The sequence below is a fragment of the Hemibagrus wyckioides genome, linkage group LG04 (assembly GCF_019097595.1).
Source record: "Hemibagrus wyckioides isolate EC202008001 linkage group LG04, SWU_Hwy_1.0, whole genome shotgun sequence".
Classification (NCBI taxonomy): Eukaryota; Metazoa; Chordata; class Actinopteri; order Siluriformes; family Bagridae; genus Hemibagrus; species Hemibagrus wyckioides.
Window position 1 is genome coordinate 17,938,615 of NC_080713.1, and position 21,531 is coordinate 17,960,145.

Sequence of the window (21,531 nt, forward strand, 5' to 3'; positions counted from 1 at the left end):
GCAATCAACACTGTGGCATGTCATTATTATAATCCTAACACGTGTTAACTCCATCCATGACATGTCGGTGCAACTGTATCTGCTAACAGAATGCTCTGCTACCAAACTACTAAAGCTCTTGATGAAACTCATTCCAAGTGACACATGTCCTCATGTGTTTAAAGGTGTCTCAGGGTCAAGTACTAATAATAATAAAAGAAAAAATAATAATAATAAAAATAGGGGGGGGGGGGCGATCAGCACTTGTACAATGAGAATCTTTAATACACATGACCCCTGAGCTAAACATGGTTAAAAGCACATGAGATTTCACAGCAAAACAAGAGATGATGGACTATCAGACCTGCACGGTTCAGTATACACATGTGCTTGACACTGGCTCAATGCAGACAGCTTGCTTACACTAACTGCACCATTCATACACATCACTGCCTTCAAACCTGCCCCACAAATGCACCAAAGAAAAATATTTGTTTTTTGGGAAGAACAGGAATCTTTGAGAGAGCGAGAGAGAGAAAGAGATGCAGAGCATATAAAAAGTTACATTCACGCAAACATTATAAGATAGTGTGTTTGTGTGCATGTCACCTTGAGTGAATGTCACTCAGTTTGGCTCCCAAAAGTTATCATCACTTTAAAATGAGATCACAGTTCAAAATCGTTCTACTTGGGAAAACTACACTGACCAGGAAGAGCCCGGTCCAGTGCCATATTCTTAGTGGCTGGCATGTAATTCCTACAGATATTGTGTCTTAAAACTCCACCTCTCATGAATTGCGGTGAAAACGATAGCGTTCTACGTCTCATGCTCTTCAGGACAGTGAGCTCTCGTTGCTTTTTTTTTTTTTTTTTTTTTTTTTTTTTGCTAGTTAGACCTGCAGCAATCTAAACGTTCCTCCTTGGCATACTGCTTTTTTTTTCCTTTTTCTTTTTTTTTTTTGGCAGAGTTCAGTCTTCAGTCTCCTAAAAACATGCTCCGGTTTGACGGAGTGAAAAAGATGGAGAGATTTGGACTCCTGTTTTGGGTTTTAAGCATCCAACGTCCGGAACTCTTCGGAAGAGGGACAAACAAGGGCGGAGGGGAGAGAGAGAGAGAGAGAGAGAGAGATACTCAATCTACACAGCAAATATACATCTTTTTTTCTCCTTAATATTTGAAAAGAATAAATATTTCCTTAAATTTAAAAAGTATGCAAACACGTGCCACTCCTGCTCTTTAACGCCCATGCATATGCATTATGTACAAATTGAAAAATACCAATTTGATTTTTTTTTTTTTTTTTTTTGTTCTGTTTTGTTTTCAGCAAACATTCAGCAACCCAGACATGGACCTGTCCATGCAAGAGGACATGATCAGGACAATTAAAGCCATTATGAAAAAAGTCCACTGCCCGCACACAAACAAATAGGTCAAAAGAAACTAAAATGAACTGAAGACATCCAAGAAAGAAAAAGGGAATAGATGGTGGGGAAGAAGTGTTACAACACCAGCCTGGACAAGACTTTCTTTCTTTCTTTCTTTCTTTCTTTCTTTCTTTCTTTCTTTCTTTCTTTCTTTCTTTCTTTCTTTCTTTTTCTTTCTTTCTTTCACCATCCACTCGCTTTCCTTGAATTTCAGTTTGTTCACCATTAACAATACTGCTGTACACATTATTTTATTTCTGAATATTCCTTTTTCATTTAAATATAATTTACTTTCAGTATGAAAACTGAAAATCCACCAGGGGGAGAAAAAAAAAAAAAATTAAAGGAGGTGGGCGGGATGGTGGAACGGTGGGAGACAATAGGGCAGCAGCTTGAGGCTTGTGCTGCCCCGGTTCAGTTGCATCAGCGCTCTGGGTGGTGGAGGCACTCTCCAAGAGTCTAGTAGCGGGAGGGCACTGCCTCAATCCTCGATGTACTCCCACAGGTCTTTTTCATAGCCTTCGTGCACGTGCTGTAGCAGGACTCTCCGTCGGCTCTCACAGTATCTGCGCACAAAAGTTAATGTTACACAGGGGACAAAGTGAGGCGATATCATTTTGTTGAGAGTGATCGAGTTGCACTGCCACGGAAGACAGACAGACTCATAAGCTGACTAGTACAGCCTGAAATTAGACAACTGCTCACTTTCGGCTTTACATACTCAAAATAGCAACTGGTGTGGTGAATAAGAGTTTCTAATTTAATCCTTCTGACTCTAACACCACATTAACCAGACTTCTTTACTAAAAGTAAAGAAAAAACAATTATACAGACTGGATGAAAGAAGATAGAAGGTTTACTGCAATCAGTGATGATTACAAGTAATGAGATGCTTAAATAAACATCCCTCTGCCTCACAGTTTCCATCCTGTCCTTATATTCTGTCCCTCCTAATCTTTCATTATGACTTCAGCCAAAACTCCCCAAGTTGAGATGACCCACCTGTTGTTTTTTTTTCCTTTTTAAAAGTTTGGGCCTTTTTCCAAACACTTTTATATTCTTCTTTTAACATTTTTCATTTCCATTATAATCTTTAATACCAAACATATACACTATATTGCCAAAAGTATTCGCTCACCCATCCAAATAATCAGAATCAGGTGTTCCAATCACTTCCATGGCCACAGGTGTATAAAATCAAGCACCTAGGCATGCAGACTGTTTTTACAAACATTTGTGAAAGAATGGGTCGCTCTCAGGAGCTCAGTGAATTCCAGCGTGGAACTGTGATAGGATGCCACCTGTGCAACAAATCCAGTCGTGAAATTTCCTCGCTCCTAAATATTCCACAGTCAACTGTCAGCTGTATTATAAGAACGTGGAAGTGTTTGGGAACGACAGCAACTCAGCCACGAAGTGGTAGGCCACATAAACTGACGGAGCGGGGTCAGCGGATGCTGAGGAGCATAGTGCGAAGAGGTCGCCAACTTTCTGCAGAGTCAATCGCTACAGACCTCCAAACTTCATGTGGCCTTCAGATTAGCTCAAGAACAGTGCGCAGAGAGCTTCATGGAATGGGTTTCCATGGCCGAGCAGCTGCATCCAAGCCATACATCACCAAGTGCAATGCAAAGCGTCAGATGCAGTGGTGTAAAGCACACCGCCACTGGACTCTAGAGCAGTGGAGACGCGTTCTCTGGAGGGAAGAACGCCCCGAATCGCGCTTCTCCATCTGGCAATCTGATGGACGAGTCTGGGTTTGGCGGTTGGCAGGAGAACGGTACTTGTCTGACTGCATTGTGCCAAGTGTAAAGTTTGGTGGAGGGGGGATTATGGTGTGGGGTTGTTTTTCAGGAGCTGGGCTTGGCCCCTTAGTTCCAGTGAAAGGAACTCTGAATGCTTCAGCATACCAAGACATTTTGGACAATTCCATGCTCCCAACTTTATGGGAACAGTTTGGAGCTGGCCCCTTCCTCTTCCAACATGACTGTGCACCAGTGCACAAAGCAAGGTCCATAAAGACGTGGATGACAGAGTCTGGTGTGGATGAACTTGACTGGCCTGCACAGAGTCCTGACCTCAACCCGATAGAACACCTTTGGGATGAATTAGAGCGGAGACTGAGAGCCAGGCCTTCTCGTCCAACATCAGTGTGTGACCTCACAAATGCGCTTCTGGAAGAATGGTCAAAAATTCCCATAAACACACTCCTAAACCTTGTGGACAGCCTTCCCAGAAGAGTTGAAGCTGTTATAGCTGCAAAGGGTGGACCGACGTCATATTGAACCCTATGGATTAGGAATGGGATGTCACTTAATTTCTTATGCGAGTCAAGGCAGGTGAGCGAATACTTTTGGCAATATAGTGTATATTGTGGGAAAAAAATTTGGCCGTTTCTTTTCCGTCACTGAGTTTTTCACAGCTTGGGATAACATTCTTATTCATGTTTAAAGATACATCATGGGTAAGTTTTCTTTTCCTTTGTTAATTATTATATATTTATAGCTAATGAGTTGCATTCTTGTGTTACATGTCCTAGCCTTGACCCATGCTGAGCTTGATTTACTTCAAGCATTTATTAATATGCTAGACTCCCTCAGATCCCAGTACCAACTTTCTCAAGGAACCAGCACTACTGTGAGTGGTCAGCCTGTCCTTGACCTCAACTTCAACTTCAGCAGAGCTACAGTTTGGTTCGGACTACATCTTTTTCTGACGAGAAAATGCTGTTACTGTTACTTCACTGCTCAAGATGAGCTCAAGTGAGCTGCGCAAAGCCTATTCAAGCTTAACAGGCGCACTTAGACTGTAAAACCTTACACTATTAGGATCAACAAACTACTCATGATCTTATCTTTTAACTTTTACACTTACACAAACATCGAGCTCAAAAATGCTACCACACTGGCCAGACAAAACTGACTCATTACACTGATTTGTGGTTTTCCCCCTATTTCAAAGCAAGTTCAAGCAAAATGAACAGAATATTTCGACCCTGTTGAGTCACTGATATACTGTCGGTATGATTCAGAGCTATCTTCCTCATCTGACATTCACACAAATCTGAAACAATATTACACTGTATCTGTAACCTTTCTCAGATTGCTTAATATTGAAACATGACTTCCTTTTCTATGCTTGTATCTTCACTTTTCGCACAAACAGTAAGAGTTACTGAAATTAGGAATTGTTTTCCTCCCTAAGTTCTTGCTTCTAAGAGGTGAAAGGCGATAGAAACGTTTTCACTGAGTCACTGTGTGACCCTGGACAGTCAAACCCTGTGGGAAGAGCAAAGATTTCATCTGGAGTTAAAGTGAGCCAAATCCCACTGTGTGTGTATGTAGGTTGCACAAGTTGAGGGTTCACCCTAGTTATTTATTTATTAGCTACTGCATGTTATTCCTTATTCAACTTTTATATTTGAAAAGAAAATGTAAAAATTTTTTTTAAAAATTACACTAATGTATTGGTTTTGATTCCGGTTACGCACAGCTTTTTAAAGGTTTTCTCAAACACAGGCTGTGCATAATAACAGTGCACTAACAGATCAGCCATCAAGCACACTAGCAGTGTCAGTTCAGCTCCTGTTTTCAATAATCCTGAAGGTTTTCTCAGTGGGAGAAACACATCTAACTCAGTTATAAACCAGTCGGCAAACATCTGACCCAGCTGTCCAGATTTAGAAGTCATTCCAATTCAGGATTTCTAGTAGCCTGTAGAATACTTTTAACAAAATCCTGGCTCACTCAAGAAAATGAGCAGAAAAGAAAATGAACAGTAGAAGCAGTAAATGTTTTGTTAAGCTTAAATAATAATTAATGCTGCAGTATCAAACACAGTGGGGTATTATTTTCCAAAGGTATTTGTAATTAGGCTTGTGCAATACTGAGTTTCTCCTGATCCAAATTTAGCATTTTGGAAAAAAGAAAATGTGGTAAATGATTGAATCATCCAGAATCAATAACTTTAAATCTATGGTAGGAAATGTTTTCTGTAGGAGTTTATTAGTCTCTTACATCATTTTGGAGAAACTTGGCACACTCTCCTTTTCAACATCGCTTCAGTTCATTGATGTTTCAGACATTCATTTCCGTGCAGCTCTTTTACGATCCTGCCAGAGAATCTCAATGAGGTTGAGGTCTAGACTTTGACTTGGCCATCAATACCTTGATTTTTTTTTCTTCCTTAGCCATTCAGACTCAATTTGCGGGTGTGTTTGGGATCCGTGTCCTGTTGCGTGACCCAATTTTGGCTCAGCTTGAGCTGCCAGACAGATGGCCTCACATCTGTCTCAAGAATATTCTGGCATAAAGAAGAGTTCCCAAATCACCACCACTCCACACTGAGAGCGATGGAGGCTTGACAGTAGGTATGAGGTATTTGTGGTGATATGCTGTGCTTGGTTATCATGCACAGTGCCACGTTTGGCAAAAACCAAACATGTCCACCTTGGTCTCATCAGTCCAAAGGATATTGTGGTTTGTTCAAATTTTGCAAACCTAAATTGTGCTCATATTCCTTTTTCCTAGCCACCCTTCCACAAAAGCCATACTTTCTTAATCTTTTTCTGATTGTGCCGTCATGGACGTAAACATTTAATGTGCTTACAGAGGCATGTAGGTCAAACGAGGTAGCTCTTAGGCTTTTCCTTTGTTTTTAGCCCTGAGCATTAAATGGTCTGGCCATGGGCTGAAATTGCTGGAACAACCACTCCTGGGACTGAGATTGGCAAATGAGATCGTTCTTACTGCAAAATGATAAATTTCAAATGTATTCTGCTGTCATAGAGGAAGGAACACTTTTTGATGAACTAATCTTGTGCACTGCATTACTACCACCTGGCTAAAATATCATATACTTTATAATAATATAATAAGAATTCATGATATAAATCTTCGTGAAATCATACTATATATATTAGTACTTCCATAATGCTAGAGTTCTGCAACAGTTCCATACAGCTGGAGCTAACACCACAATTTAATATACAATGTAAGGACAGTAACAAGAAAAAGAATTTGATACTAATTAAAGTTAAATCTCACCCATAACCTGATAAAATTAAAAACATCTATTGATCAAAGCAAAATCAGCCATCTATAAAAACAAGCACTCAATGTTGAAGGACACTCTACCACTCCCCCAAACCAAAAAAAATTTGATGCAAAGTGAGGCAATTTTTTCTTTTAGCTCATTGAGCTCATCTATCTTATGTGTTTAACTATGGACTGAATATTGGCATGGCCAAATCTGGACATTTCCATAAAAGAAATGTTCAAATGTGAAATTTTTTTTTCAACGTTATAATGAAAGTAAAAACTTGCAACAATGGACAGAGTGGTGGGATCACAAACCAGGCCCTTCGATTGGTTTGAATGTAAAAGATAATACTGGCCCAACAACAGCTGTCAAGACTAAACTGATGTTGAATTTCAGTCTTCATCCTGCTATTTGACAGAATTTGATGTGTGCTGGTTCGAAAAGAGCAGAACATGCTATTCGAATAGGGTGTAATCACTTCCTTTTGCTGCGATTGCATACTTTTCAAAATATTTTCAGAGAAAGCATAAAAAGTTTCTCTACACTCCAGCTCTTCCACTTTCATACACTCAGAATCAAAACCGAATAAATGATGTATACACTGATTATATCTGCCAACCAGCATTAATTCTTTCCCTTTGAGCGCTCCAGTTCCAGCAACATGGAAGATGTGACAAATTAAAAAAGTCAAATTTATGTACAATAATTAAGCAATAATGATGCAACGATGCACATGAATGGCTTTTAGAAATTCATCAGGAAAGTCATAAGATACTGATTGACCAAGGACGAAGGTTACTGGGCTTAGATAGTCAACAAAAACCTTTCAATATGGTTTGGATTACAAAAAAAAAAAAAATAATAATTATTGGAATTATTACACTTACCTGTATTTGTCTTGTACTTTCTGCTTGATGTCCTGCAGTGAATCTTGGGAAATGTCTCGCTCTAGGTATCCAGACAATACCTCAGTGGCATTCTCTAGATCTGCCTGGTTGTTCTAACAAAGAAAAAGCACACACACTCATACACACTTCTTCAGATCAGCTGTGTTGGTGGTTTCGGTTACTAACACAAAGCTGATGTCATGCTCTTACAAGCTAAAATAATCAAGTAAAAGAATCCAAAAAGTCTACCATAACTGTATGAGATGTACACTTTACCTCAAAAATAATGGACTGGTTGTTCTTCTTGAGGTAGAAGGCAAAGACGTAGGTGAACATGAGCGTGGAGCGGCACTGGCACAGCACGTCCACAGCCTTCTTCAGGAACTGCACCTCAATCCATGACATGTTATGCTGCTGCATCTCCTCCATCTTCTGCTTGACCTGCGCGTACAGCTTGTGCTCGAAGCGCAGGCTCTGCATGTGATTCATGTAGCGGTTGCAGTAAAACAGGTACCTCTGCAAGGCTGCTCTGGAGCGCTGCGAGGTGCACACACATGTACAGCTGTCTATTACTGCAGCCAACTTAGAAACAAAAGGGTGCATCTAAACACTGTACATCAGAAATAAAAGTTTGGCTTACTACAGGATGGTGGATGTCGCTTGGTACAATTTTGCCTACCTCTTGCGCATCCCTAGCTGCCTTGGCATCGTCTTCATTGTAGCGATTGCAATTGTACCTGGAATGACAGAAAATGTTTCATTCCTCTTTTTTTGTACTAACAGAAAACGACGTCTCATAAATTATTACACAGATCGAGTACACTGGGTAATATAATTCTCAAGAACAGCAAGACCACGCAACACTAAACTCACCAGGCTGATCCATGGGGTTCCCACGGGCCTAAGCAGACCCAGCAGAACTCCGCTTTGCAGTTTTGGTTCCGACACACCATGTGGTTGCAGCCTCCATCCTTCTCTATGGTCACGTGGCATTTAGGACATTCCTGCAGCAAAACAACATGAGATCTGATATACTGCCACAAGGCAGAGAAGAGAGCACAGAAAAATTAGGATCATCCCACACCACTGACCTTAGTGTTTGCTGCAATCCAGTTGGATGTTTCGCTGTCGTCATCACACTTTTTAATCCACTTTCTCAACCACTGTATGAAGAGGGACAAACGCTTTGAATCAAAACCAGTCAGTGTGCTAAGATTATAAAGATAACAAAATCACTAAATTGTACAACAGAGAATTAGCATTAACAAGTGCTACATAGGAAGGGTTAAGTATGATCTCAGGTAAAGGATCTACGTCAAGACCCAAAGGGAGAAGATGCTTCCTTTGTTTTTGCCAAGGCTCCCCCTGCAATAACAAAGCATGTCTCTAGAGATGCTATCAGCACGCACACTGAGAAATGTATTGCCTGTTTTGCTGCTCTGCACAAAAGGAAGGAACATATCTACAAAGCTTTACACAGTTTTAGCAGCATTCTCTCCATTCTTTACATACAACTGTCCTGCAACATATGCAGCTTTTCAATACCCTTCATATTCGATCAGAAGCGGCATATAACAGATATGCCAAACTTTCAGTGAAAATATTTTTGTGTAGTAAATATATATTAAAATGAATAAGTCACTTTAATCAAACAGCATAAAAACAACAACGGCCATATGAATAATTTATCATTGTGCTGAACCCTAAGTTAGATGCATTTCTAATAGAAAGAGTTATGAGATCGTCATACCTTACACTTGACTGGGTCATGCCAGTTCTCTCCACAGTTGAAGCTGCATTAGGGAGTGAATTGAGAACACATTAGCATGACCACTCATAACAGAGCACAGTCTTCAATTTGACCTACTCACTGATCATTGTTACAGAAAAACTCATTCCAATTATTTCTGAGGACTGAACTCACACTCAACATAAGGAATGCATTTCTGGAGCTCAATGTGGGAGCCAAACCAGTACCAAAGTGGAGAACTCACAATCTAAAGCATTTACTAGCAAGCTCATATTAGTAGTTTAGTTTTTATCATCATCCATCTGTGTTGCTTCTTCAAGACTACGAAGCTTTGGGTACTTTCTTATTTCTATAATTTCTAACAATTAGATAGAACATTAGTGTATTTTACTAAATGAATAAACACAAACAAATAAATAAATAAATAAATAAATGAATAGTAAATGGGGTTTGGTCTTCAATGTGATTGCCAAACCATGATGTCAGCTGGTCCTGAGCCACATGCTTCCTTATTAAATTCCCATGCTGCTTTTCTGGCATAAGCATGCTTGCCAATCTCACACTAATGAAAGAGCACCAAAAATCAGTCCTCGTAAAGTGGTGGGAAAAGAACCAGTAAGGGGGGAAAAAAAGAAAGGAGGGGATTTTTAAAATCTTGTTCCCACCATGCAGAACAAACCCAGAAGTATCGTTGAGTGAAGCTCCTTCAAACACATTTATCATCAACTGAAGTCCAGCACCAAACAATGAAAATGAATCTTTTCCAGACCTGAAGCCAGACTTTTCAATTCATACCACTTGCGACTCATTCTTTATTCAACACTTCAAGCACCTAGCTCATTGATTTCATCTGCCCCAAGACTCGGTCAATCAATTCCCACTAGTCATGCGTCACTCGAAAAAAAGTCGCCTCTTTTACACAAACTTTGCAAAAAGGCTTGCATACATTTTCCTTCTTTTGTAGATGCAGTCAATGCCATTACACTTGCAGTATAATTAATCAAAATTCTTTCATATAAATATCTTTTCAACTTATGAACTGGTGACATTTTTTACCTTCCAACCATCTACAAAAAAAAACACTAAAGACCCACCTCTTCTGTAAAGCCTTAACTTACCCCTACTCCTCTCTCTCAAAATAAATAAACCTCTAGTCTGTGCACTTTGCTCCTTTAGCATTTAATTAATTCTACGCTTGATATACCACTTTGTATTTCCTCATTTGTCAGTTGTTCTGGATAGAAATGTGTTTTAAATGAACAAATGTAAGTGGAATAATTAACTCTGAGCTGTGTGTATGATAAAACATGCTAAACTATTTCATACAGATGTTACATACTGTGACTGTCGCTCATGTTGACAGAAGTTGCCAACTCTGAAAATAAATGGTCTCCAATTGCTTTGTCACTGCGTGCCACTGTAAAATACGCACTGCATTTATTATTTAAACCAAAATTAAAAAAACAAAAAGTTGAGCCTTTGGCATGATTATTTTATATATATATACACACCCCGATCAGGCATAACATCATCAATCATGAACACTGCCAGGGGAAGTGAATAACACTGATCTCCTCATCATGGGGCCTTGTTAGTGGTCCTCAAAGTTGATGTGTATGAAGAAGAAGAAATGGGCAAGCATAAGGATTTGAGTGAGTTTGACAAGGGTCAAATTGTGATGGCTAGATGACTGGATCTGAGCATCTCCAAAAATGCAGCGGTCAGTATCTCTCAAAAGTGGTCCAAGGAAGGATCAGTGGTGAACCCGCCACAGGGTCATGGGTGGCCAAGGCTCACTGATGCACGTGGGTAGCAAAAGCTGGCTGGTGTGATCCGATTCAATAGACAAGCTACTGTTGCTGAAGAAGTTAATACTGCTTCTGATAGAAAGGTGTCAGAATAAACAGTGCATGGCAGGTCAGGGCTGTTTTGGCAGCAAAAGTGGGGCCAACACAACATTAGGCGGGTGGTCATAATGTTATGCCTGATCAGTGTATAGCCTGTACCACTATACAGCCCAAATAATGATCATGACACGTGTTTCTGTTTCTCCTCAGTGATTCCTTCAGGGCAGCCAGTGGCTGATGATGCAGATGGTGTTTGAACACTGCGCCAATACAACAGATTAATCAACAAATGATTACTTGGTTCAGATTACTGATGTTCATTGAGAAATCTCCCATCTACAATAACCTTAAACATAAAAGCCAACTTAAATCAGTGACGTCAACAGTAATCTGTGATAGAGCAGAGAAAGGCCACAGCAGGTAAATCGCTTTATTCTAGCATGCTCTTCCAGTTAGAGGGATTAGAGAGGAAACTTTAGGAAGTTGTAATGAGTGGACAAGGTGACATGGGGTTAATGGGGAGGTGAACTCGAGTTCTGGTCAGTCAAGTGCTTTGCCTGATACTGGAGTCGGCTCTGGCGATGCCAAGGTTTTATCAGATAATCTAATATGTGTGGCTCAGAGGCCTCTTACCAGAACTGCCGGCCACACTTGCAGCGAACAGGTTTGGCATCAGGGTACTGGACTTTGACAACATGATGGCAGTCAGGAGCTGGACACCATTTTAACAGTCGATTGCACTGCACAGAAAGTAAAAGGAGAGGGTCGGAATTTGCACAAGACAAAACAAATCCTGAATAAGGTCATTTTCATGTATGCAACTATATGCAAATTTGTATTTTGCATAACTATTCAAACAATAGTTATTCTAAAACCTCAGGTAAACGCCAGATAAAACCAGGTGAAAACTGGAGTCCACACTTACCTCTACAAAACTATTGGTTATTAAATGTTGGTACTTCAACTTCACTTTCGAATCTGTTATCAGTCGCCTGGAAAGACATACAGAGAACAAGATTATTTTGAGCCTTATAAAAGGAATATAAAACCAATATTTTATAATTTATCGTTAAGAAATTCTCTCTGAAGGTAGATGCTTCCTGCAAATTCTGATCACACAGAATATTTATCCTGATAGTTAACATGATCAGAATACGACTTGATCACCTACATGGTTATCTTTAGGCTTTGATGATTGTAAACATTCTTGTCTAAACCAGACTAATAGGTAGTCATATCATTAAGGCCTGAAAATGACCATGTAAGAGTTCGGATCATTAAGATTTCCAAATGACCGTGTAGATGCCAGAATTTTGAAAGAACTGACCTTGCACATGCCTGTGACATAAAAGGAGGCTCACCACAATTAAAAATAAAATAAGACAATGATGAAATAAATGTGGTGTGAGGTCAAGATGTGACCAAAAGAAAAATGGGTGGTCATTTACAACTGTATAAAAGGCTGGATTTACAACTGTATCTGTGTTTGATCTGCAGTCATCTCAGCTGTAGGACATGTGCAGGACAGGAAATGGTCTGTGTGTAGATGTTTGTAAAGTTTGTCAAGGAAAAAAAAGGGTTCATTATTTGTGATCTTCCAAACAACAAAATAAAGCACTTTGGGTAGGGGACCTTGGTCATATGTTTAGTTTTATAAAGAGGTTTTTACACATCACACAGACGAGAACAAGCAGGGAATTTAAGTTAGCAAGATACAATAGTATATATTAAGTATAATAATAAAAATATATGTAACTTAAAATAATATAAATATAACTTAAAAATGAATAGAACTACAACTATAATTTTCCTACCACAAAACCACTGGGGTAATCTTTTTGCTTCAATCTCTATAAAAATATATAAAATAATGACTGCTACAAAAAATAACAGTCCCAATTTACTTGATATCCCATAAAACCTCAACCTAAACCTAACCCTATGGTTAAACTGGGTTTGACCAAAACACATGAAGACTTTTCACTCTACATTTACATTTCTGTCTCTATGTTTACTGGTTTAGTCATTTCAACCTGTAGATATCTGTCCTGACAAATAAATGTAAACATGCATTGACATTGAAGGTTTGTTGAGAGATTTTCACAGCTACACTGTGGCAGAACTTATTGTTTGACTTTTGACTGACGTCAGCACACACACTGCTACAGTAGGGCTAGAGGTATTCAGAACAGCTTTTGCTGTAGGCTTCATTTCTACTTATTATTTCACTTTATACCATATCACTGGTAAATTTTCAAATCTGATTTGTCAGATGACGTTGATTCATTTTCGGTAACAGCATTTCGGCTTCAAGACAAATAACACGTTTGCTCTTAAACACTTTATCGTTTCTATAGTAACAACTAATTCACAGGGATTTTACACTCTACGTAAAGGGATTTAGAAAATGCACATCGTCTTTGATATGGTGGAGTTTTTTGCGAAGAGACATTTATTTAGCATTTTTGGAAAGACGCTATCGCCAGTACTTTGTAAAAGCTAGGAAGAAAGAGAAAGAGAGTGACTGAGTGAGTGAGAGAGAGAGAGAGAGAGAGAGAGAGAGAGAGAGAGAGAGAGAGAGAGAAATGTTCATAGCAGTTACGTAAAAAAAAAAGAAATTAAAGAGCTAACACTGTCTGGGACATTCAGTAACATTAAACATAACTAAAAATTTATTTTTTCTTTCAATTTTTTGAACAAAATATCATTCTTTAATATATAAAAATGCAATCAGTGGCAAATTTAATTTTGTGCAGCACTTCCTGATGCACATTTACTGCATTAATTTTAAAGGAATGAATGCAGTAAATGATTATTTTTCTATAACAACCTGAAGTGTTTGAGATACTTACATATGTCCCCCATCATACACAAATGTGTACAATCCTTCAAAAGAAGGAACGATTAAATGAGTGATAATTATATCTCGCTGTGATCTTTAAAGATACTATTTTTTAAAATAAGGCATGTGTCTGTCTAAAATCAAAAGCAGAATAATGAAAGGTTTCTGGTATAAATTTTCCACCTTATTCACTGAAGCTACTCTTCTTACATCCTCGAGTTTATGCATGTACAGTACTATACTTGGACGGCAAGAGCAAAATGTAGGTTAATACAATTACTGTGAGCTTTACGCCAAGGAGGGACAACCTCTTATCCTCTCCGCCAACATAACCATGTCATTCAGACAGCGTATATTCACACCGAGTACTCCTCATAAGAGTTTCCCTCAAAGAGCTTTAGATCATGACCACATGAGCATGGTGAACACCTGCCCTTACACCTCCAATATATAAACAGTTCAAGCACTTACATCACTGTGTTGTCATCAACCAGGATATCACAACTATGTGCAGGACAGGAAATGGTCTGGAATGAGAACATAACACATTTCAAAAAAAAAAAAAAAAAAAAATCCAAATCAAAAGTAAATTATAAAATCTATCACCAGAGAGATAACTAGAGAACTGGGCTTAGTAAGATTTTCTGCTTCTTAAATACGTCTCAGAACACAGCTGGAGATTTATACAGCCTATACTACAAACAAGGAAGAAAGCCATCACAAGTTTTCCATCCTTATGCTTTTTCAAGAGTCCACCTCTGACACATCTCTTTGTAAGTGAGGAAAAAATAACTTTGTCATAAAGACCTCATACAATTGTTCAGATGACAGGTTCCCAACCCCGGTTCTGGAGGAACGCCTGGGCTGCACTTTTTATTGTTTCCCTTGCTCTAAATGCTCTAGATTTATAGAAGAAAAGAAAAAAAATAGACTAATTGACAGCCCTTCCTGAGCTGAAGTGGGAGTATTGGGAAGAGCAAAGGAAGTACTAAAATGTCCTGGGCAGAAGACACTTTGGGAACAGGGTTCGAAAGCAGATAAACAACTCTCAGATAAAACAGTAAATAAATGAATGAAAATAATAGAGGGAGAGAAGGTACCTGGCCCATTCCTTCTTCTATGATTTTGGTGGTTAAATAGTCGCCCCAGCACTGCATGCAGAACTTGTGCCCACATTCCAAACCAGTGAAGTACTGTGTGAAAGAATTAAAAATCAATCAATACAAACACACTCAACACGAACACAGCGGTTTATAACATTACCCAGCGGTTTATAACATCAGCCTGCATCATTTACAATTTGCAAGACACAGTTTTGTAAATTAGCATCATGTGGAAGAGCACAGCAGTTCTGTCTCCTACTGAATGGCCATAATTCATAGTTTCTTAAAAACGTAAGCACTCTGTCAGTATGTGGTTTCAGGCTGCTGGCTACGTCATTCATCCAGGTGCCTCGACGACCTGACGGGGAAAGCAAACATTCGCTGTCAGCTTTTCAAAATGTGAAATTCATGCATTGATATGAACATTTCAGTTTAAAAGAATAGACAGGAGCTACATTTTAAAACACAGCTGGACAAACAACATACAATAAATGCAATTCACAGTATTGTATTGCGATGCTCGGGTATTATAATTAGGATATTTCCAACAAAGTATTAATGTTAGAACACTAACGATTTCTCTCTTGCAAATCTCGAAATACTTTTCCAGAAAGTCGGCATGGCATTTTGCTATAGCCATAAACTGTACTAAAATAGGTTGCCAGGTATTCTGATGTCTCAGCATAATTAATACTGCAGTGTTAGTGAGCAGGTTTGTGATTCATGCACTTGGGGAAGAAAAACTGCTACCTGCCAGTGTGCTTTATGTCCAATGACAAGATGAAATCTGCAATCTGATTGGTCAGAAGGTGCTGATTGATTTTCTACAACAGCAGTGAACAATAATTCGGACTAATTCAAATAACACGATTTCATTACTGCACTCGTTCTGTCTATGGTGGCATCTCATTCACAGCTGTGTGGCTCCAGATAATCTAAAGTTAATAAGAATCAGATCTTTTTTTAACTTTATTTAACAAAGAAAAATGTCTCAGCATTGATCTGGTCAGGTTTTCTGTTAGGAGGTGTTTATTTAATAGTTATGGAAGGAGACTCATCACTTTGTAAAAGTCTGTAAACCACTTTGCAACAAAAGACTCTTTAGGACAGAGGCACTTCATGCGTTGTGTATTAATAAGAAATTTTTTACTGAATTGATGACAAGCATCTGCAGTATAAGAGGAATAAGCACACAGACGACAGAATGTGCTGTAATTCACATCATGAATTATTTTCCTATATTATCACACCTGATATCTGATTCCCCACAGTCACTAATAATGGAGAAATCAAGCATTCTCCAGTTGTTTTTAAAATTAAGTACATGTTAGAGCTTGAAAGCATAAGTCTTTAGAGAGATCGTCTCTATGAGTCGGGTCATGTGTAGGACATAACCGAGTGAATGGGCTTTAGTATCCTAATACACTGGCTCATTTAGAAAAGGGTTCCACGGTTTGAACAAAAAACAACATTATGTCACAGCTTATGGTACAGTTACAAAGCAAAAACATTGGGAGTGAGATACAGTTATAGCATGTATATTTATTACAGGTAAAAAGGTCAGCTTCCATTTCTTGGAAGAGTATTTTAAACACAATTAAACCACGACATTAATATTGTGTGTTGTTTTTATCCCTCTCAAATGCAGGTGAAATTTTAGAAGTAGCATAAGGATTCATCCTTACTGATTTAAATAACAACTGAGAGAAATTTAATAAATGAGGAATAATGCTGTTATTCTGACAACAATCTATCGTTTTAGCAGGTTATCCCCATCCCTGTCCCAGTGTTACTGTGTTCCTTTCCATAAGGAAAAAGCATTCAAGTAACAAAAAGCAGCACACAAGCTTAAACAAGTGTGGAAATCTGCAGTCTGATTAAAGACCATACGTTATTCTGTATTGTTTTCGAGATTTGATGAAGCAACAGAACATTAAAAAACTGAAGAAAGGGGGAGAGAGTTACTGCCTGAATCCTACCTTTCAGACTCTAAGGCTTCGGTCATGGTCTAATGGTGTCCCCTAGTCCCAACTCGTGTCACAAAGTTGATCCATAAACATGCATAAATGTACACCCACACAAACACTTAACTCTCGCAGATCCCCTGCAGACACAACCGCTTTTCTGTTCTGCCACCCTGCTGCTTTATACACAATTTGAATAATCCAGAGAATAAAAAAAGTGCTGAAACTAGACCAGAGAAAACGGTTTCTGATTGAACATACTCGTATGGGAGCAGATCATAAGCTGAAAACCCCCCACGTCTTCCTTACTGTGATCTGTACTCGTACACCACAATACATTAACACCAAGCCAAGGTCAGAAACGCTGTGCTTGAGATCTTTTCTCGCCCATGCAGTCTGTCAGAAATGGCAGCAAGCTCTGCAACAGTCTAATTTGTTTTCATATCAGGATGCCAAGTGTGACTGGTCACAGAAATGCAGGAATAAAAAAAAAAAAACAAAAACGCATGGGTCTGCAACACAGAACACTCACCGAATTAGGATAGTTGAGATAGCAGATCTGACACGGCATATCCTGAGCTGACGATCGTGTGTTCATGAGACGCGTCCTGGATTTTTTACTAGGGTTTATGACATGACACTCGGAAAAAAGCTTATCCAGGTTACCATCGAAGTACCTGTAAAATACAAACTGGGTGTCCTTTATTCAGATTTGATCGTTTTTATCAATAAAAAATTATATATGAACTAAGGAAAAACATGATGGGTTTTAGTGATACAGAAATGATGGAAAGCTTTTACCTTTCCATAAGCTTTTCCTTGTCCCAGTTGAAATGACTAAGCAGTATTCTTGTGATTGTTGCAGGATTCTGTAAATTCAGACATTCATTAGACCACATTACACTTTGTTTATTCTATCCATTAAGCAAAACAGTAACAGAAAAGAGTATTAGTAAAACATGAGACATTGTAATACATTTTGATCAGCAGTTTTCTTTGCTTAAATGAGGGCAAATGACTCAGGTCTAATTCGAGGTTCTGTCCAAGTAAGCTTTTACTTCTAATTACAGCCTGCATACTAAACAGTTTAACAGAATAAGGGAGAGGTTTTGTGTATTAACCTTGAAGGCATACAGTTTTTCTTACGTAGTTCAGGTCTATTTCTAGCAACAGGTATAATACAAATGTAAACAAATGCGAGCTGTTGTCAAACAAAGCCATATACACTAACAAAACAACAGCACAAACACTGATCTTTCAAACTAAGAGATATTAGCTCCAACTGAGTTGATTTAGCTTGCAGATCACACTTCATAAAATGACCCTGACATGAACTACATACTATAAATAGAAGGGTGGGTGAACTTCTTCATTCCAGAGTCTCTGACGTGTGATTCTGTGTTTTCAAAAGTGGACAAGAAGCAAGAAAACCAACAGAATGAAAGACTCCTAAACATGTCCCATTTGGGTGAACAGCAGCTTTCACAATCTGATAAAAAAAACTTTCAGTATTAACTATGCAGTCAACATATGAAGCAACTTTTTCTAATTAATTACACAAACTCTACATCTGGGTTCCTATATAACAATTTAATCTCTTAGACTTTTATTAAAAAAATAAAATATAATATAATATAATATAATATAATATAATATTATATATATATATATATATATATATATATATATATACACATACATACACACACGTGTATATCTATATATATATATATATATATATATATATATATATATATATATCTATATATATCTATCTATCTATCTATCTAGATAGATATATATCTATATATCTATATATATATATATATATATATCCCTCCAAATCATTGAATTCAGGTGTTGGGCTTGGTCTCTTAGTTCCAGTGAAAGGAACTCTTAATGCTTCAGCATACCAAGACATTCTGTACAATTTCATGCTCCCAACTTTGTGGAAACAGTTTGGAGATGACCCCTTTCTGTTCCAACATGACTGCACAACAAGCAAGGTCCATAAAGACATGGATGAGTGAGTTTGGTATGGAGGAACTTGACTGGCCTGCACAGAGTCCTGACCTCAACCTGATAGAACACCTTTGGGATGAATTAGAGCAGAGACTGCGCTCCAGACCAATTCATCCAACATCAGTGCCTGACCTCACAAATGCGCTTCTAGAGGAATGGTCAAAAATTCCCATAAACACACTCCTAAACCTTGTGGAAAGCCTTCCAGGAGAGTTGAAGCTGCTGCTGTTGCGAAGTCTCTGCTCTCTGCTCTGCTCTCGCAGTCTCCGCTCTAATTCATCCCAAAGGTGTTCTATCAGGTTGAGGTCAGGACTCTGTGTAGGCCAGTCAAGTTCCTCCACACCAAACTCTCTCATCCATTACTTTATGGACCTTTCTTGGTATGCAGTCATGTCGGAACAGGAAGGGGTCATCCCCAAACTGTTCCCCAAAGTTTGGAGCTTGAAACTGTCCAAAATGCTGAAGCATTAAGAGTTCCTTTCACTGGAACCAAGGGGCCAGGCCCAAACCCTGAAAACCAACACCTAAATTCAATGATTTGGAGGGGTGTCCCAAAACTTTTGGCAATATAGAGTACATAAATGACGCTTATTGTAAGGTTTGTAGTAATTATAGTCTGTGTCTTATTTTAGAAAAGACTATTTTCTCCTCATAAACATAAACATTTAATAAAAGAATTGATTTTTGGCCTTCCCAAAATAACCCACATAGCTTAGCATATACACATATAACATTACCTCTAAAATTACTGCCCCAATTACTACATTATTAAGGCATCTCGGGCGAAAAAGTAACCATTACAAGTTACAAATCTTAAGTGAATTGTGGGCGAACATTTTAAGCCATTTATGAACCATAACAGCCATGATAAAGCACCAGTGCCGCCATGTTGTTGTCGCGACTGAAACACAGCCTGGATAGCAAGCTAGCCATGTAGCTTGACTTCTGAGCACTGATATTTCTTTCCAGACTAAAGCACGGTGACACATAACGAGTGGAAACAACAACTGTAGAAAACAGTGCACATGCTTAGATTACGGTGTGCTGACATATATCACAGGGGTCGTAAACTTTTAAACGTAACGCACTCTCTAGAAGAGTTTGTGTTAGCAAGTAGCTTAGGTAGCCAGCTCACTAACTACATAATTAGCTTAGTGATGTGGAGAAGAGTTGTGGGTGACCATTAAAAAAAACACAGCTTAGCTAACATGTAAGAGATCTCCTAAAAGCTAGGGTGAGTTACATACATACGTGTTTACTAGGTTAAGTGAAATGACAACAATTTAGCTAGGCTAGGCTAGGTGTCCAGCGAGTTGTCACCCTTGTCATGGTTTTGTTTAACAGGGCCCTTATTAGTTAACGTTAGTTAACTAACTCTCCTCTACTTCACACTACTACCTACTCACATAGATAGCTACTAGGTTGTCCAAGTTGTTACCCGAGTAGGTGTACGTTAACGTATGATCAGCTTTAGGCTCTAACCCAAGTGTGCAGGCAGAGAGACGGCTAATCTCTAACAGAACAGCACCGTTCAGTTTTCGGTAAAACAGTCCAAGCTTTCCAGGGCCATATTAGGCTCCAAAACATTTACCTGGATGACCTCGTTGACCTCCCTGATACACTCGACCATATGCTGGAGGATCTGCTCAGCGGTGAGAACTTCAAAGCGGTAGTCCTCCTCGTCTTGTCCCGGGCCGAGGCCGCTGCCGCCGTTCTCCCCGCACTCGTCTCGCTCGCCGCCGGCCACCACGGGATCGACCAGCTCCACGTCGCCGAGCTCCAGGGTGTCGTCCTCGGCTTCCTCTTCAGCGCTGTCCTCGCTGCACTCCTCTTCCTCGTCGTCGTATTCATAATTGTAACCCTCGTCTGAGTCCATTACTAGATCGACGTCGGGTTGTGACAAGCCAGGGTATATACGTGGGTCTGAGTACAAAGGGCGATTTTAAACAGAAAAGGATAACCTGTGGGGGGAAACCGCTTTAGTCTCTTAGCATTCCTGTTTTTTTAGCTGCAGAGAAAATAACAACAGATCGGACGCTGCTGCTGCTGCTGCTGCTGCCGAGCCAACAAAGAGACGTACCGCGTCATCAACTGACTGCGACTTACGTCATGCGCGTGCCAAAAAAAGTTAAGCCGTATATGTGTAGTTATTACTTAGATCTAAGTATATTTCACAAACAACTCGGTAACCATTACAAGGCTAAATTTTTAACAATTTTACTTAAGTAACAGATCACGTGAATTGACACGATAAAATTCTGAATTAAAGAACTACTCAGGCAGTGTGTCAGTGTGGACCCTTGATAGTCCGGGACAGTACAGTGTTCTGAGCCATATGTTTATTACACTATATTTATTTACAGTTATAACAACAGTGCAGGCATCGTTGTAGGCTAAAGGGTGTGTCTGAAATTTTAAAATGCTGGCTAGTGTATACTGGCTTGTATCTGACTGGAAAAAACTCCCACATAGTCACATTATGTTTGCGTTCATCCGGCTCGGTTTTGAAGTCAAACCTGTGTCACTCTCTGTACTACATATCCCACAATCCTGTGCGTCAGCCAAGGTGAACAAAAATCGCAGCGGAAAAACACCAGGAGAAGCGGGATGAGTTTGCAAACAAATAAAATATTCGTAATTATTTCTTAACTTAGGATTTTATTTCTCGCTTT

The 21,531-nt window shown here is 39.1% G+C and overlaps 1 protein-coding gene across 2 annotated transcripts; it reads right to left on the minus strand.

Annotated features, from left to right (window-relative positions):
- Positions 1–241: 241 nt before the first annotated feature.
- On the minus strand, positions 242–20,950 carry arih1 (ariadne ubiquitin-conjugating enzyme E2 binding protein homolog 1 (Drosophila)). Of its 2 annotated transcripts, none has more exons than XM_058388268.1 (14): positions 20,451–20,950; positions 17,639–17,706; positions 17,370–17,514; positions 14,871–14,963; positions 14,242–14,297; positions 11,854–11,920; positions 11,562–11,668; positions 9,082–9,124; positions 8,423–8,494; positions 8,205–8,335; positions 7,972–8,068; positions 7,608–7,868; positions 7,332–7,444; positions 242–1,970 (listed from the first exon to the last, which is right to left on the minus strand). In XM_058388268.1, the coding sequence occupies exons 1-14, from the start codon at positions 20,733–20,735 to the stop codon at positions 1,886–1,888; spliced, it is 1,623 nt and encodes a 540-aa protein (XP_058244251.1). In that variant the 5' UTR covers positions 20,736–20,950; the 3' UTR covers positions 242–1,885. The 2 variants fall into 2 exon arrangements, with proteins under 2 accessions (XP_058244251.1, XP_058244252.1); XM_058388269.1 differs by having other exon boundaries at positions 8,011–8,068; positions 20,451–20,948.
- Between the last annotated feature and the right edge of the window lie 581 nt (positions 20,951–21,531).

Bases quoted from the DNA above. Each gene is read 5' to 3' on its own strand.
- arih1 (XM_058388268.1), bottom strand. From the start codon at position 20,735: ATGGACTCAGACGAGGGTTACAATTATGAATACGACGACGAGGAAGAG. The intron at 17,515-17,638 runs GTAAAAGCTTTC...TGTATTTTACAG, and splicing joins AAGGAAAAGCTTATGGAAAG to GTACTTCGATGGTAACCTGG. The intron at 14,964-17,369 runs GTGAGTGTTCTG...TCTTTCACACAG, and splicing joins ATCTCAACTATCCTAATTCG to TACTTCACTGGTTTGGAATG.